At 46.5% G+C, this 16,853-nt stretch overlaps 1 protein-coding gene across 2 annotated transcripts; it reads left to right on the forward strand.

Moving 5' to 3' along the window:
- The first annotated feature begins 292 nt into the window (after positions 1–292).
- GNLY (granulysin) lies at positions 293–4,283 on the forward strand. Of its 2 annotated transcripts, none has more exons than XM_066264807.1 (5): positions 293–423; positions 1,293–1,396; positions 1,853–1,954; positions 2,988–3,156; positions 4,107–4,283. In XM_066264807.1, exons 1-5 carry the CDS (start codon positions 351–353, stop codon positions 4,109–4,111), a joined length of 453 nt encoding a protein of 150 aa, XP_066120904.1. In that variant the 5' UTR covers positions 293–350; the 3' UTR covers positions 4,112–4,283. The 2 variants fall into 2 exon arrangements, with proteins under 2 accessions (XP_066120904.1, XP_066120903.1); XM_066264806.1 differs by having other exon boundaries at positions 4,112–4,283.
- The last annotated feature ends 12,570 nt before the right edge of the window (positions 4,284–16,853 follow it).

The following is a 16,853-nucleotide window of genomic DNA, read 5'->3' on the forward strand; positions in this document are numbered from 1 at the left end:
GAAGGCTGGGCTGAAGCTAAGGACTCACATGATGGGACTCCTGGGGAGGTGGATGGGCTGGAATAATTAGCGATGACACTGAAGGGGCCAGCTGGCCCTGCTGGGTGCCCCTGCTATCTTGGCAGCTGAAGTGAAAGACCCCAAAGCTGGATTCTGGTCCCCGCACCCCCTCAGTTTAGTTAGAAGCTCTAACAATGTGTGGAGGGGCAGAGGGGAGGTGCTACTTGTCCCCACCCTGCCCCCAGTTGGTGTTTGTGGTAAACTCTGTGACGTGGGAAGGTGTTCACCAGAGTGAAGGACCTGGAGGGCCAGACAGCCAGCTTCCCAGCTTCCACACCCAGGCTGTGAGGATGCCTCAGCAGCTGCCCCAGCATGGCCTCCAGGCCCTCCCACTCCTTGCTTTGGTGCTTCTGGGCTCCCCAGGTAAGGACAGTCCTCTCTGTATAGATACTGACCCTCCTGCTGTCCCTCCCTGGCTTTCTTGCCATCATCACGGAAGCTCTTTCCTCAGAACCAGGTTCAACCCCAGCCTGTCAGTGACAGTAGGGAGAGACAGTGCGTGGGAAGAGAGTGAGCCCTGGCCGGGGCTCTAGTCCAACTGTGTTGTGTGGCCTGGGTCCCCCTTCTCCCTGGGCTCTGACTCTTCACCTGTATCACGAACGTTGCTGGCCCTGGTCCGGAGGCCTGATGTTTCATCCGGCACACACTGACCCACACTGGCCCACACTGGCTTGCATTTTGACAAGGCTTGTGAGTGGATGGAGGCCTCATACCGGTCAAGCTCATTTCCTGCTCCGCATACCCTCTCTCTCTCTCCCAGGCCCTGGGGTCATTTTAAATTCCAAGGCCTCAGCTGAGGGTAAGGACCCTTCTGGGAAGGAGAGTGGGCTGAGACATTGTTTTGGAAAGACATATAAAAAGAAAGACAATCTCTTAAAAGCCGAGTTTCCTTTTAGATCAACCCCCAAATCTCTCTCTCTCTCTCTCTCTCTCTCTCTCTCTCTCTCTCTCTCTGTGGCAGGGTGGGGTATATGAGTAGGGGAGAGGGGAACAGTTTTTTCCTTCTCACTTTTCAAAAGGAACTTGAGAGCATGATTTTGTTTTGTTCTGTTTTTGCTGCACGTGGGTAGAGCAGCCACAGGGCAGAGTGGGAGGAGAGGGCCGGCTGGACTCCTCACAAGGCCCCTCCTGTCCTAGGCCCCGGGGTCCCCTGGGCTCCCCACCACCCAAGAGAACTGACTTTTCCCCCTCCTTCCACCTGTGGAGGAATGCTGATGATGTTTCTTCCCCAGGTCTGGCTTTTTGTAGTCTGACCCCTGAGTGCCATGACCTAGTGACGGCCACCCTGTGGGAGGGAGAGCAGCTCGGCCAGGACTTCGCCCAGGAGGGCCCCCAGGTACTCAGGCTCCTACTCAGTGCCCACACAGACTCTCTCCTTTCTCTCCTCCCGGGATAGTGCCAGGGGCAAGGGCTGGAGGCCTCCAGAGGAGGCGAGGGCGGGGAGAGGCTCTGGGCTGAAGAAGCTGTTTCCTCACAGCCACGCTTGGTGGGCGGGGGCTGCATGAGTCTGGCTGGACTCTCCCTGAGATGGTCCCCTGGGGTCTGACAGAGGAACAGAGGTGGGGTGCCTGCTGGGCTGGGAGAGGTGTTGTAGACCTCCAGCAAGTTCCAGGGTCTCTCAGCCCCTTCAAGGCTGGCGGAGGGTGGGTGGGGGCCAGCCAGCCGCGTGCAGGCCCTTAAGGACAGAAAGATCATAGATGCTCCTGCTGGCCTGGGAGAGCCCCAGCAGGAGTGTTCCCAAGGGCCCTGGACCGTCTGAGAGACCACCTCGAGGGGCTTCCTTTCCTGACAGGCTCACCTGCTGACCATGCGAGAAGGCCAGAGTGGCCGCTGTTGGTTCTGCCAGAAGATAATCAAGAAGTTGAGGAAAATAGTGGGCGAGCAGCCTAACAAGGTAAGGCTTGTGGAGCCTTTGGCCTGCTGGTCAGTGGAGTGGGCGACATGGGCGCCCAGCGCAGCCGGCTCAGAGGTGGATGCCGGGTGAGGGCTGGTCTTTATCCAGAGCTCTCTGCAGGGAATCTGTGGGGCTCCTCGCATGTCTGCAGATGGACTTCAGAGAACCTGGGCAGATGACACTCTGGGGGTGTATAGGTGGGAAGAGTGGACATGATTTCTAGGCAACCCTCAGGGCAGGGTTTTGAGAGGCTGGTCCCAGGGGGCCTGAGTCAGCATTGGAAAATTTCAGATCTGCTGCTGGCTGCATGGCCTGAAATGTCATTAATGTGCTCTGAGCCTCAGCTTCCTCTTCTGTGGAATGGGATAATAATTCCCACCTGGCAAGTTGCCTAAGCCTTTTAAAGGAGCAGAAAGGTGGGATATGTTCCACACCAAGTCGAGCACTGAATATGCTTAACAAGTTGACCTGTCACAACCAAGAGCCATTGTTTCACCCTCTCTCTCCTTCAGTCCCCCACCCCGCTTAGCATCTCAGCACTGCAGGGCCACCTCCAGGCCTGGGTACTCAGATTTATCTTTCTCCACTGGGGAGGCCGTAGAAGATATTTTAAAATCATATGTGCCAAGGCTCCAAGCTCTGGTCCCCTCCCAGCCTTCCCTATGCACCTCCTGTAGATGGAGAACCAGCCAGGCCCGCACCCAGGAAGATGCATAGGCAGAGCCGGGAATGTGGGGCTGGCAGCTGCGGCCCCATTCTCCACACAGACATGGGGCAGAGACCATGGCAGGGATAAATGTCCTCTTAAGAGCCCCTATTGGCAAGACTTTGGCCAGGCCCTTGGGGACAGGGAGTAGAGGCTGGGCCCTGTTTCTCCGGTCTCTGATCCCATAGCCGTCTGGCACCAGCCCCTCCCACCCAGCACTCCCGTTGCCTGAGCTGCCCAGGGGTCAGAGCTGCTGGACCTGCAGGCTGGCAGAGCTGGGCAGGGCTCCCCTGCTTCTTGTGTCCCACCATGTTGCTGCCACTGCAGGACACCATCGCCCAGGCCGCGTCCCGGGTATGTAACAGGCAGGTTTTGCTGAGAGGCCTCTGCAAGAGGACCATGAAGACATTTCTTCGATGCATTTCCAAGGACATCATGGCTGGCAAAACCCCCCAAAAGGTCTGTGTGGACATCCGCATGTGCAAACCTCAAGCAGGTGAGTGCAGAGGTGACAGCAGGGACCCATTCCTAGAGGGGCCTAGGCGTCCTCCCTGGATGCATGTGGTTAAAACCACAAAAATACATAGAAAACGTCATAAGCAGGTCATATGTGTCCCTCCATGTTTCCTTGTTGTGACACATCGGTTCTCTCACTTCCAACAAGGGAAAGTTGTGGAGAAGTTGGGAAGGTCGGCTTCAGCTAGACATGTTTGAGAAACACTCATTAAGAGCTTTTAGAAGTACTATACTCATAAAATCTTGGGGCTTTTTACCCCAGGTAATCCTGGTATAAAATCAGGTGTCCATCTTGCCTCAGCTGTGTGACCCTGGGCAAGTAACTTAACTTCCCTGAACTCCAATTTCCTCATCTGTGAAGAGGGGATAATAATTCCTATTTCTGAGGCTGGAATGAGGATGAATGCAATCATGATGCACTGAGCTTGACAGCAAGGAAATTCTCTTGGACCGAGATATTCAAGAGACATCAGAGCCCTGATCAAACTCCAGTTCCCAGCCCTGCACAGGTCCTTGGGGGAAGGATCGAAGCCACATCCTTCCCGTGGCCCTGAGGGCCTGAGAGTGGGCTCAGGGAGGGCTCTCCCAGTCTCTCCTCTGGAGCTTTCCAGGATCTGCTGGGAGAGAACAGGCCATGGCTGCTGGGAATGAGGTTGGGAGGGACCCATGATCAACTCTTGCAGCTTCTCCAGCCCTCACTGATGCTTCAGACTGGCTGCTGGCAGATACAGGGGTCGCCCCATAGTGTGCTGTCCCCATTGTTTCCTGTGATTAGAGCCTGTGGCTTTTATCTTCAGAGCCACATGATCCACACAGGTTCCTGACTGGCTTCCAGGATGTGGCTGTGGTGTGTTCAGCAGGGACAGAAGGCTCTGAGTCCCCGTTTCCCCTGTGGACCCCATGCATCCCACAGCTGGCTCTTCTCTCCAGTCTAGGTCTCATGTGAGCCTCAGGAGGCCTCCAGCTGTGGCCAGGGAGACAATGCAAGTGCTCAAGCATCGTGGCTGCTCCTTCCTTCCCAAGTCCAGAGTCAGCCTCCAGCTTTTCTCACCTCCCTCCACTGTGCCCCACTCCTGCCTCCCTGCCTCAGGAGAATAAAATGTCTGTCAATCAAGGTTTTAGCACAGCTTCTCTCCTTCAGTGGACTTGAGGGGTGTCTCAGAAGCATGATGGATGATTCATGAGGAATGTTCATTCAGTGAGTGTGTGTTCTGTGGCCCCCCCTGCTCCAGAGGCCGGGGAGTTAGTGCAAACAAGGCCGCCTCAGCAGCTCTCACATCTGTAGTCGTGAAACTCTCACTGAGCACACACTAGGGCCACAGGTCACCACAGAGGCTGGGGTCCACAGCAGGTATTCCCCCAGAAGCCTTCAGAGTGGCTGGGGAGACCAGCAGGTCACAGTTAGAGTCCTTTTGGTCATAAGGAACTGAAACCCATCCTGCTTCTCTGGGCAGCCAGCCTTCTTTTGTGTTTGGGTGAGGGTATTATTTAGGATTCATTTGGTTTCAAGCAACAGAAGTTGTAGTTCACTCTAGCTTAAATTAAGAAAAAAGGAATTTATTGGCTCCCATAATTAACCAGTCCACAGAGAGCTTCAGGCACAGAATGATCCAGACATGTGTGGTGCCACCAGCACTCCAGGCCTGCCCCTCTGCCATGCTCTCCCTTCTTCTCACCTCCACACAGTGAAACTGACTTCAGGCTACCTTCCTTCTTGGTAGCAGAAATGGCTGTATTGGGTCAAAATGTTATGACTGACCTATGGTGGTGCAGTGAATAAAGCGTCAACCTGGAACGCTGAGGTCACCGGTTCAAAACCCTGGGCTTGCTGGGTCAAGGCACATATGGGAGTTGATGCTTCCTGTTTCTCCTCCCTTCTCTCTAGCTTTCTCCTTCTACCCTCCCTAAAATACATAAATAAAATCTTTAAAAAAATTACTAAAAAAAAAGTTACATCTATACAGTACCTCATCAGGAGGGAGAGAGAAATCTTGGGTACCTTCTCTTCCAGTAGCTACGTTGGGAGGGAAAAGAAGCTCTTTTCCCAGGAACCCCATCAGATTTCTCCTTGGCTCTCATCAGCCTGAGTGGGTCAGGTGCCCACTTGAATCAGCCAAAACCTCCAGGAGCACGGGATACACTGATTAACATAAAGCATGTCAAGGCACAGTTCTGGGGCTGAGGTGGGGTCCTTGTCACCTTAATCATTTGGTTGGTAATAGACATGACAATCTGGGAAGAGACTGTTGCCGGAAAAGGGAAAATAGAGTCTGGCCATCACAAAGAGCAATGGTGTATCAGTCAGCGCTCAATAAAACACAAAAACAAAACAAGGGACAAGGACTCTCATTGGTGAAATCTGGGACAATTTGGCTATCAAAACAGTTAATGACAATAATAGATTATAACCCACCAAGTAAATTGGAATCTACCAATTTATATAGTTATAAATAAATTAATAAATAAATAAGAGATAAAGAAAAGTGTTACCTTTCAGTAGATGTCAACTAATAAATGTAGACATAGTTGCAAAGTGTATCTCCCCAAAATACTTACTAATTAGTTCATATTAATGAATAAATTTCATTATCAGTTAACCTGACAGTGGAGAAACCAGGCAGACAGATGATGAATGTTAACACCACTACTAATTGGACAAATCAGCCTCATGAGCCTCATGATATAACACACTGAGAGAACATAACACTTTTCTGTTGTTCTTGATAAAAATGCATAAATCACAAGCAGACATCAGATAAACCCTAACTGACATTCTATGCAACAACTGGCCTGTACTCTTCAGAAATGCCAAGGTCATGAAAGACAAGGAAAGATTAAAGAACTGTTCCAGATTGAAGGAAACTAAAGAGGTACCTTGATCTAATTGCAACAAGGTATCCTGGTTTGGATGTGTGTTACGTGCTGTTGAGTCAGCTCTGACTCCTGGTGACCCTATGAATGAGTGGTGCCCACAATGTCCCATCTTCAGCAGCCCTGCACAGCTCCTGCAAGCTCAGGCCTGTGGCTCTGTTCTTCCCCAGGAGTCTTCCGACCCAGGAGTCTTCTCTATCTGCATGTTCTCATATTTCATTTTGGATTTGCTTATCACAGGGTTTTCAAGATAAAATGAAAAGAGAGAGAGAGGGAAAATCTAAACTGCATGTGCTCCTGTCCTTGGCGTTGCATCACCCAATGCCTACAATAATGTAGGCACCCTTGTGGGTTTGGCTCCGGCCCTATAAAGAACATTATTTGGGGGCAAGTTATGAAATGTGACTGGAGTCTGTGATAATGTGTCAGTGTTACCTTTCTGAGTTTGATGGTTATACTGGGTAATGTATGAGAGTGTCCTTCTTGAGACAAAATACGCACTAAAGTATTCAAGGGGTAATAGGTGTACCAGGTCCGCAGTTTACTGTCAAATGATTTAGAAGAAATGGTAATATGTACACAGAGGAGGACTGTGATAAGGCTCATAGCATAAACCTGTGGTAAAATGTTAACAGTGGGAGAATCTGGTTAAGGTGAACAGGAGCTCTTTTACTAGTCTTGCAACTTTTTTCTTTTTCTATTTATTTATTTATTTTTTTATTCTTTTTTTTTTTTTTTTTTCAAGTGAGAGGAGAGGAGATAGAGAGACAGACTTCTACATTTGCCTTGACCAGAATCCACCCGGCAACTCCCATCTGAGGCCGATACTTTGCCCATCTAGGGCCATGCTTGTAAACGAGCTATTTTTAGCACCTGAGGCGGAAGCTTCACGGAGCCATCCTCAGGGCCTGGTGCTGATGCGCTCGAACCAATGGAGCCATGGTTGTGGGAAGGGAAGAGAGAAAGAGAGAGAGAAAGGGGAGGGGAATGGGAAGAAGCAGATGGTTGCCTCTCCTGTGTATCCTGACTGGGAATGGAACCCTGGACATCCATGTGCTGGGCCAATGCTCCACCACTGAGCCAACTGGCCAGGGCTGCAACTTTTTTCTAAATTTGAAATTATTTTAAAATACAAGTAAATGACTTGTATTAACTTGATCTTAACAAGTGGATAGATGGCGGTGACTTTACTGAGGTAGGGAAGACATTTGGATGTGTGGATTTGGAGGCAACAATGAAGAGTTCTGCTCTGGCCGCATCAAGCTTATCTGTCAGATTTCCAGGTAGAGATAGAGATGTCAAATAGGTCACATGGTTGGGAAGGAGCGACTGGGCCAGGACCCACATCTGGAGTCCTGAAAATAGGATGAGATGGCCGAGAGCAGCGATTTTCAACTTTTTTTTTTTTAATCTCACGGCACACATAAATTAATTACTAGAATTCTGTACCACCCCGAAAATATGTATATTTGGCTGATCTGACAAAAAGTAAGTATAATTTTGATTCAGTCACACTAGATGGCTATTATCATGTTGGCTTTTGTCGTTTCTTTATTTGACACGCTAAGGGAAAAGAGATCATTGCTCTTGACTCAATAGTCAGGTATCTGCATGTTTTAGAAATTCTGCGCCCACCTGTCACAGCACACCCTGTTGAAAATCACTGGCTGGGAATGAGAGCACAAGGATAAAGCCACTGTCTGAGGACAGCTAGTCAGCATGTGGAGGCCTGGGCGGTGGAGGCCGAGCCAGCACGAAGCTGGGGAAGGAGGGAACAGCGAGACAGGAGGAAAACCAGCCATGGAGCCAAGTGGCCAAGAGAACAAAATGTTTCAGGAACAAGTGAGTGACCCACCCATCCAGTGCTGCTGGGAGGTCAAGAAAGCGAGGACAGAGGACTGGCTGCTGGCTTTGAGTGCCTCTTGGTGACTTTGTAGGAGCCATTTCTGTGGCTTGGAGGGGACAGCACTCCACTGGAGTGGAAGGAGAGGAATGTGATATCAGCACATATTTGTGAGATAGGCCAAAGGAGGACACCCAAGTTTAGGCAAGAAAAGTTTATTAGGGGGTCATCTGCTGGGCTGACTCCTAAGGCAGAGGTCAGTGACCGGTTCTCTAACAGGTAGGGTTAAATAGGGGATTCGAGGGTGGGGACTGGTAGTCGTTATAGAAAAAAGGATTAATTATAAGTAAGCTGGGGGACCCTCCACACCCAGGCGAGTCAATCTGGAAACTGGGGGGAGTGATCTGAAACATCTAGTTTGTCAGTGTCCTTTTGTCCACTTAAGGGAGGAGGGGGTCATGGCACCCACCCGCAACCCTATCAATACTCACAGCTTTATTAAGGGTTTGCTGTAAAGGGTTGAAGAGGAAGGAATAGGACTGAACTGGAGGCCAGGCGGAATTTGAGGTGGGTCTATATTTAAGGTGTTTGCATGCTAATGGGAATAGCTGATGATTCAGGATGTCACTGGGAACAGTGAAGGCTTGGGAAGGAAGAGGGTGGGACCAGGGCACAAAGGAGAGTCATCATGGACTTTGAAAGGTGGGAGTATTAGGGGTTAGCCTCACCCTTGGGGATAAGAGGAAGTAAACGACAGCAGGCCAAGCCAGCTTCTGGTAATCTCTCAGAAGAGAACATGAGTGCACTGGCTTCATAATGCTTTTGAGGTACCTGGTCATCCACAGTCCCTTCTCAGTTCTCTAAACATTACCTCTTTCACAAAGGGCAGCCCTTGATGTCATGTGCCCTGCTCCTTCCTGACCACCTCATAGACCCCTGATCTCAGCTATAGCAAAAGACTCTTTCTCCTGGGAATGTGGAATTACCCCCATCCTTAGTCCACGCCGCTTTAGCCAGCCCTGGCCAGGTCTCTGCAACTCTCCCCCTAGTGATCTTCAGATTTCCTTCTGCCTTTGCTTCCCCACATTCTTTTCTCCACACAACAGCCAAGGGCTCTTTTTAAAATGCAAACCACACCTTAGCTTCCTGGGAAAACCCTTCAGTGTCTTCTCACGGAACTCTGGATAGGGTTTCGACTGTTCCGACTGTGTGTTAAAATCGGTGTCAGCATAGTACACCAATAAAATACAACACCTGCCTCAAGCAACTTACAATAAAAACAATAATAGTGTCACCTTAAATTTACCTAGTGTATGGCCAGTATCCACGGCCACCATCACAGCCACCTGGCCAGTGCAGGTTCGCATTTGATTCGGACAGACAGTAATGAAACAATGGAGCCAAGAACTGGTAGGCCATTAGCTTTAATCCTAGCTTGCACCCAGCGGGCAAGTAAAAACACACACTGGGCTCCAAAATCCACTCATTCAGTGCTCACAAAGCTACTGACTTATCCGAGTTTCCTAGAATCAAAGGTTTCTACCTTACCAGACTTATTCACCTCTGTTTCCCATTTTCTTCCTTCTTCCTGCACCACTCTGCACAAACTGGCTTCTCACTCAGCACTCCACCATCTTGGCTACTTCTCCTGGTCTCCTCCACATGGCCTCTCTCTGCTCTCTCTTCAAATGCTAATCCCAGGAACCGAGAGAGAGAGCAAGCTCCAGGTCTGCCCCCATTTTATAGTGTAGAAACCAAAACCTTTAATCCAATATACAAACAAGGAAGTCTCTGATACAAAGTCACTTATCTGAGGCATAATGGGATTCCTCATGAGAGTGCACCACCCCACATCATGCAATAGTCAAGGGTGTGGGGAAAAGCTTAGTCTTAAAACTAAGCCTTAGGCTATAACCATCCGGCCTGCTTACAGCCTGTTCAACATGCACCATACAAACTATAAGCGAGCAAACATATATCATATTTAAAAACTTATTTGACCAACAACTAGCATACTAAATCTCTGTTGTTAGAGAAGTTAAAGTTATTAATTTCATTCAATTCTATTCTCTGAATAGTACATGTCTTTTAAGTACTCTGTGTGTGAAATATGAACTATGCATAAACACTTCGGCTGAGTTGGATGGTTATCACAAGGAAAAGCACTGTGCAGTTGGGTTGCAAGCAGTGCTACTTATTTATTTTATTTTTAAATTTTATTTATTTATTTATTATTTTTTTTGTATTTTTCTGAAGCTGGAAACAGGGAAGCAGTCAGACAGATTCCCGCATGTGCCCAACCAGAATCCACCCCGCATGCCCACCAGGGGGCAATGCTTTGCCCATCTGGGGCGTTGCTCTGCCGCAACCAGAGCCATTCTAGTGCTTGAGGCAGAGGCCACAGAGCCATCCTCAGTGCCCAGGCCAACTTTGCTTCAATGGAGCCTTGGCTGCGGGAGGGGAAGAGAGAGACAGAGAAGAAGGAGAAGGGGAGGGGTGGAGAAGCAGATGGGCGCTTCTCCTGTGTGCCCTGGCTGGGAATCGAACCCAGGACTCCCGCACTCCAGGCCGATGCTCTACCACTGAGCAAACCGGCCAGGGCCTGTCAGGGAACACTATTTTAAAAATTGTACTAAAGAATACATAACAAAATTTACCATTGTAATTGCTTTAAAATGTACACTCCAGCAATGTCTGGTATTATTTTAGATCAGATATCCAGGATTTTTCATCTTGTAAAACCAAAACTCCCTGTTCATTAAACAACCAGTTCCTGCAACCACCATTCTACTTTCTATCTCTATGAATTTGTTTACTGAAGACACTTTATATAAGTGAAATCACACAGTATTTGTCTTTTTGTGACTGACTTATTTTTCTTAGTATAATGTCTTCAAAGTGCATCTTGTATTATAACATGTGACAAGATTTATTTCCTTTTTTAAGGCTGAATAATATCCATTATATATATTATATAGATCACATTTTGTTCACCCATTCATCTTTCCATGAATATGTGGGTTACTTCCACCTCTGTGAATAGTACTATGAACATGAGTGTGCAAATATCTCTTTGAGAATCTGCTTTCAATTATTTTGGATTGACTCCTACACCCACATATCAGATTGCTGGATCATATGGTAGTTTTATTTTTAATTTTTTGATGAAGGAGCGAACTGCTTCCCATAGTGGTTGTACCATTTTACAACAACGCACAATTTCTCCACATCCTCACCAACACTTGTTATTTTTATTTTTATTTTGATAAGTCATTCTAATAAGTGTGGGGTGATATCTCATGGCTTGGACTTGCATTTTGCTAGTGAGTAGTGATGCTGAACAACTTTTCAAATGCTGTTAGCCATTTGTATATATTCTATGGAGAAATTTTTATTCAAGTCTTTTGCCAATTTTTATTTTTATTATTTATTTTAAAAATATTTTATTTTTATTCATTTTAGAGAAAGAGAGAGAGAGAGAGAAGAGGAGGAGCAGGAAGCATCAACTCCCATATGTGCCTTGATTAGGCAAGCCCAAGGATTTGATCTGGCAACCTCAGTGTTCCTGGTCAATGCTTTATCCACTGTGCCACCACAGGTCAGGCCTTTGCCATTTTTTTTTCCTTGAAGTGAGAAGCAGTGGTGGTGGTGGTGGTGGGTGGCAGACAGACAGACTCCCGCATGCGCTAGACTGGGATCCATCCGGCATGCCCAGTAGGGGGTGATACTCAGCCCATCTGGAGGGTTGCTTCCCTGCAACCAGAGCCATTCTAGTGCCTGAGGTGGAGGCCACAGAGCCATCCTCAATGCCCAGGACAACTTTTGCTCCCATGGAGCCTTGGCTGTGGGAGGGGAAGAAAGAGACAGAGAAAAAGGAGAGGGGGAAGGGTGGAGAAGCAGAAAGGTGCTTCTCCTGTGTGCCCTGACTGGGAATTGAACCCGGAACTTCTACACACTGGGCCGAAGCTCCACCACTGAGCCAACCGGCCAGGGCTGCTTTTGCCAAGTTTTTAATTGAGTTATTTGATTTTTTGTTGTTGGGTTGTAACAGCTCTTTATATATTCTGCATATTAACCAGATATAACAGATATAAAGTTTGCAAATATTTTCTCCTATTTTATTGTTTGCCTTTTCACTTTGTTGATTGTGTCATTTGATGCTCTTCTTTAGAAAATATTTATTTCATGCAAAAAAAGAAAGCAAAGAGATATAGTAAAAATGAGACATATAAAAAACAAAAAATGCCTGACCAGGCGGTGGCGCAGTGGATAGAGCGTTGGACTGGGATGCGGAAGGACCCAGGTTCGAGACCCCGAGGTTACCAGTTTGAGCACGGGCTCATCTGGTTTGAGCAAAAGCTCACCAGCTTGGACCCAAGGTCACTGGCTCCAGCAAGGGGTTACTTGCTCTCCTGAAGGCCCATGGTCAAGGCACATATGAGAAAGCAATCAATGAACAACTAAGGTGTCGCAACGCGCAACAAAAAACTGATGATTGATGTTTCTCATCTCTCTCCTTTCCTGTCTGTCTGTCCCTGTCTATCCCTCTCTCTGACTCTCTCTCTGTCTCTGTAAAAAAATAAATAAATAAAAAAACCCAAAAAAACCCACAAAAAATAACATGGCAGCTATATCAAACTATATCGATAACAACATTAAATGTGCATGTATTAAACAATTCAATCAAAGGCAAATGTGGTCAGACTGGATTAAAGAAAAACAAAACAATAACCAGCTATAAGTTATCTATGGGAGATACACTTTAGGTTCAAAGATACAAATAGATTAAAAGTAGAAAGGTGGATAAAGATATATCATACAAACCACAAGAAAACTGGAGTGACTACTAATATCAGGCAAAGTAGAATTTAAAACAAAAATTTTACTACAGATATTTATTTATTTATTTATTTTTCTGACAGAGAGAGAGAGAGACAGAGAGGGACAGATAGGGACAGACAGGCAGGAAGGGAGAGAGCTGAGAAACATCAATTCTTCATTGCAGCTCCTTAGTCTCCTTAGTTGTTCATTGATTGTTTTCTCATATGTGCCTTGACCGGTGGGCTTAAACAGAGCAAATGACTCATTGCTCAATCCAGCTACCTTGGGCTCAAGCCAGTGACCCCACACTGAAACTGGTGAGCCCCCGTTCAAGCTGGATGGGCCTGCGCTCAACCTGGATGGGTCTGCACTCAAGCTGGATGGGTCCACGCTCAAGCTGGTGACCTTGGGTTTTCGAACCTGGGTCCTCTGCATCCCAGTCCAATGCTCTATCCACTGTGCCACTGTCTGGTAAGGTCTAGAGATTTTTAAAAAAACATGAAATAAAAAGTGACAGAAAAAAAGGGAAAATAGATAATTCAATAATAATAGAGACTGAGAGAGAAGATGGTGACAGAGTAGGCGGATGTTACAACTACCACCTCCCAGAACCAAAGTGGATTACAACTTAACTTGGGAACAATCATCTTGAAAAACCAATTTTGGACTAAGCTAAGAGGATTCTGTAACTAAGGATCACCGAAGAAACCACACTGAGACTGGTAGGAAGGGTGGAGATGTGGAAAGGGTTGCCCCACTCCCAGGAGTGAGTGGTGGCCCAGAGGGTCTCTAACAGCGGGATGGGTAGCCTGGAGAGTTGTGGGTCTTCAGCCCCAGGACTGGAGACCCAGCCTAGAGCTCCAGAGACTAGAGGAGGTATATGGACAGTATTTAGCTGAACAAAAATCTGGGTTACTGTTTGCAAGAGGGAGATGGAACTCTCAGATCCAGGCTCTATCTTAAAGGGACTGCGCAGAAAACCTCATTCACAGCCACTTACCTGGGGCTCTGAGAGAGGGTAGTGCCAAGAGGACTGGAGTTGTGAGAGGAGAGTGTAGTCTCGGAGGCACAAGGAGAGACTGTAGGGACAGCCACCTTAACCCTTGTACTGGGTCACTCCCCAAATCTAAAGTGGCCATTTTTTCCTGGGAGAAGTAATGTCAGCAAAGGGAAGCAATTATCCCACCCACCAGAGGCTCTCTTGTTCCAGTCAGAGCAAAGAATTGCTTAGAGGCAGAGGGCATATCAGGGACACAGATTTTGAGTACTGAGGTCTGGGCTACACCCCCCCCCACACACACACTGTTGAGTACCTTCCAAAGGGCAGGAGGGCCTGGCTTCAGTGTCCCACGTGCCCAAGGGGGGTGGAGCCTGGCGGGGCGGCCCGCATGGAGGCCTGTGGAGCAGCCTGCACTGTGGCCTGTGAGCCTGTGTGCTGGGCGGTGCTAGTGCCCAAGCACCGAGGAGGTGGCAGTGGCCATGGGCTGGCAGACAGACCACACCTCAGGAATAGAGAGGTTACATCCACTGGCCAAGAGTAGATAAAAGCCAGCCTAGGAGTGCAGCTGATATTTACAATGGCATCAGGGCCTGCAGAGGTAGCCACAAATTTTGGATTGCCTGTAGCTCCAAGAAGGGTGCTAAGAGCCAGTCATAGGCAGTGACCCCCCTCCCCTTGGTCTTCACCAGGTTCTGGCCAGGGAGGTTCAGGGCTGGCACATCCAGTGGTCAGATACAGAGAGCATCAGCTCAGGACCAACAACCCTAGTTAGGGTGGTATCTTAAGGAAGGCCTTCTCACACCTGACCCAGCTAAAGCATAGGAAACACTAACACAGATAGCAAAAAGAGCAGTAGCAGCAGACAAGTAGCCCACAGCAGGTTACAAACAAAAGCTGAGGCCAACCTAAGAAGATCTAGAAACAACACAACTGAAAGCTGGAGGCAGACAACACCAACCCTATACTCAGCTAGCTACACAAACAGTGCACCCCAAAGGAACAGTCTATACACAGACAAAATGGGAAGATAGAGAAATGCAACCCAAATGAATCAACAAGAGAAATCCCCAGAAAAAGAACTGAATGAGATGGAAATAACCAAGATACCAGATGCAGAGTTTAAAATAATGATTGTTAGGATGCTCAAGGATCTTAGAGCAAAATGGAGGGACATAATGAGCACCTAAATAAAGAGATAGTAGCATGAAAAAGGACATTGAAATCATAAAAAAGAATCAGATAGAAATGACAAATCAATATCAGAAATGAAGACTACACTAGAAGGAATGAAAAGCAGGCTGGATGAAACAGAGAATTGCATCAGTGATTTAGAGGACAAGATAAATGAAAGCGCGGAAGCAGAACAGCAAAAAGAAAAGAGGATCTAAAAGTCTGAGGAAACTGTAAGAGAGCTCTGTGACAACATGAAGAGAAACAACATTTAAGTAATAGGGGTTCCTGAAGAAGAGAAAGAACAAGGGATAGCGAACCTGATTGAAGAAATCATGGTTGAAAACTTCCCTAAATTGATGAAGGAAAGTCACACAAGTTCAAGAAGTGTGCTTGAATCCCATTAAAGAGGAACCCAAAGAGACTTACACCAAAGACACATTATAATTAAAATACCAAAGTTAAGGGATAAAGAAAGAATACTAAAAGCTGCAAGAGAAAAACAGTCAATCACCTACAAAGGAGCCCCCATACAGATGACATCCGACTTTTCAACAGAATCACTTGAGGCTAGAAGGAAATGGCAAGAAATATTCAAAGTAATGCAAAACAAGAGCCTACAAACAGGACTTCTTTATCCAGCAGGGCTATTGTTTAAAATTGAAGGAGAAATAAAAAGCTTCCCAGAGTAAAAAAAAACAACAAAACCTTAAGGAATTTATTACAACCAAACCAATGCTGCAAGAAATGCTAAGGGGCCTGTTGTAAACAGAACAAAGGAAAAAAAAATCTAGAAAAACAGGAATGTAGATTTAAAGAATAAAATGGCAATAAACAACTACATATCAGTAATAACCTTAAATGTAAATGGCTTAAATGCTCCAGTCAAAAGACATAGGGTAGCTGCACGGATAAGAAAACAGGACCCATACATATGCTGTCTACAAGAGACACACCTTAAAACAAAAGATACACACAGACTGAAAGTGAAGAGATGGAAAAAAGTATTTTATGCAAATGGAAATAAAAAAAAACTGGTGTAGCAGTACTTATATCTGACAAATAGACTTTAAAACAAGGTTATAGTAAGGGATAAAGAAGGTCACTACATAATGATAAAAGGAGCAATCCAACAGGAAGATATAACCATTATAAATATCTATGTGCCTAATATAGGAGCAACTAAATATATAAAGCAGATTTTGATGGACATAAAGCAATACTATAATAGTAGGAGATTTCAATACCCCACTAACATCACTAGATAGATCCTCAAGAAAGAAAATTAATAAAGAATCAGGAGCCTTAAAGGACACACTAGATCAACGGAATTTAATAGATATCTTCAGAACCTTTCACCCTAAAGCAGCAGAATAGACATTCTTTTCAACTGTTCATGGTACATTATCTGGGATAAACCATATGTAAGGACACAAAATGAATCTTAATAAATTTAAGAAGATTGAAATCATATCAAGCATCTTCTCTGATCACAATGGCATGAAATTAGAAATTAACTACAATAGAAAAACTGAAAAACATTTAAACACTTGGAGGCTAAATAGCATGTTATTAAATAATGAATGGGTTAACAATGAGGTCAAGGAAGAAATAAAATATTTCTTTGAAACAAATGAAAATGAACATACGCCTGACCTGTGGTGGCACAGTGGATAAAGCATTGACCTGGAAATGCTGAAGTCGCCGGTTTGAAACCCTGGGCTTGCCTGGTCAAGGCACATATGGGAGTTGATGCTTCCAGCTCCTCCCCCCTTCTCTCTCTCTGTCTCCCTCTCCTCTCTCTTTTTCTCTGTCTCTCTCTCTCCTCTCTAAAAATGAATAAATAAAAAAAAAGAAAGAAAACGAACATACAACAAATCAAAATTTATGGGACACAGCAAAAGCAGTCCTTAGAGCAGGGGTCCCCAAACATTTTACACAGGGGGCCAGTTCACTGTCCCTCAGACTGTTG

This window comes from Saccopteryx bilineata, chromosome 3, assembly GCF_036850765.1.
Source record: "Saccopteryx bilineata isolate mSacBil1 chromosome 3, mSacBil1_pri_phased_curated, whole genome shotgun sequence".
Lineage (NCBI taxonomy): Eukaryota > Metazoa > Chordata > Mammalia > Chiroptera > Emballonuridae > Saccopteryx > Saccopteryx bilineata.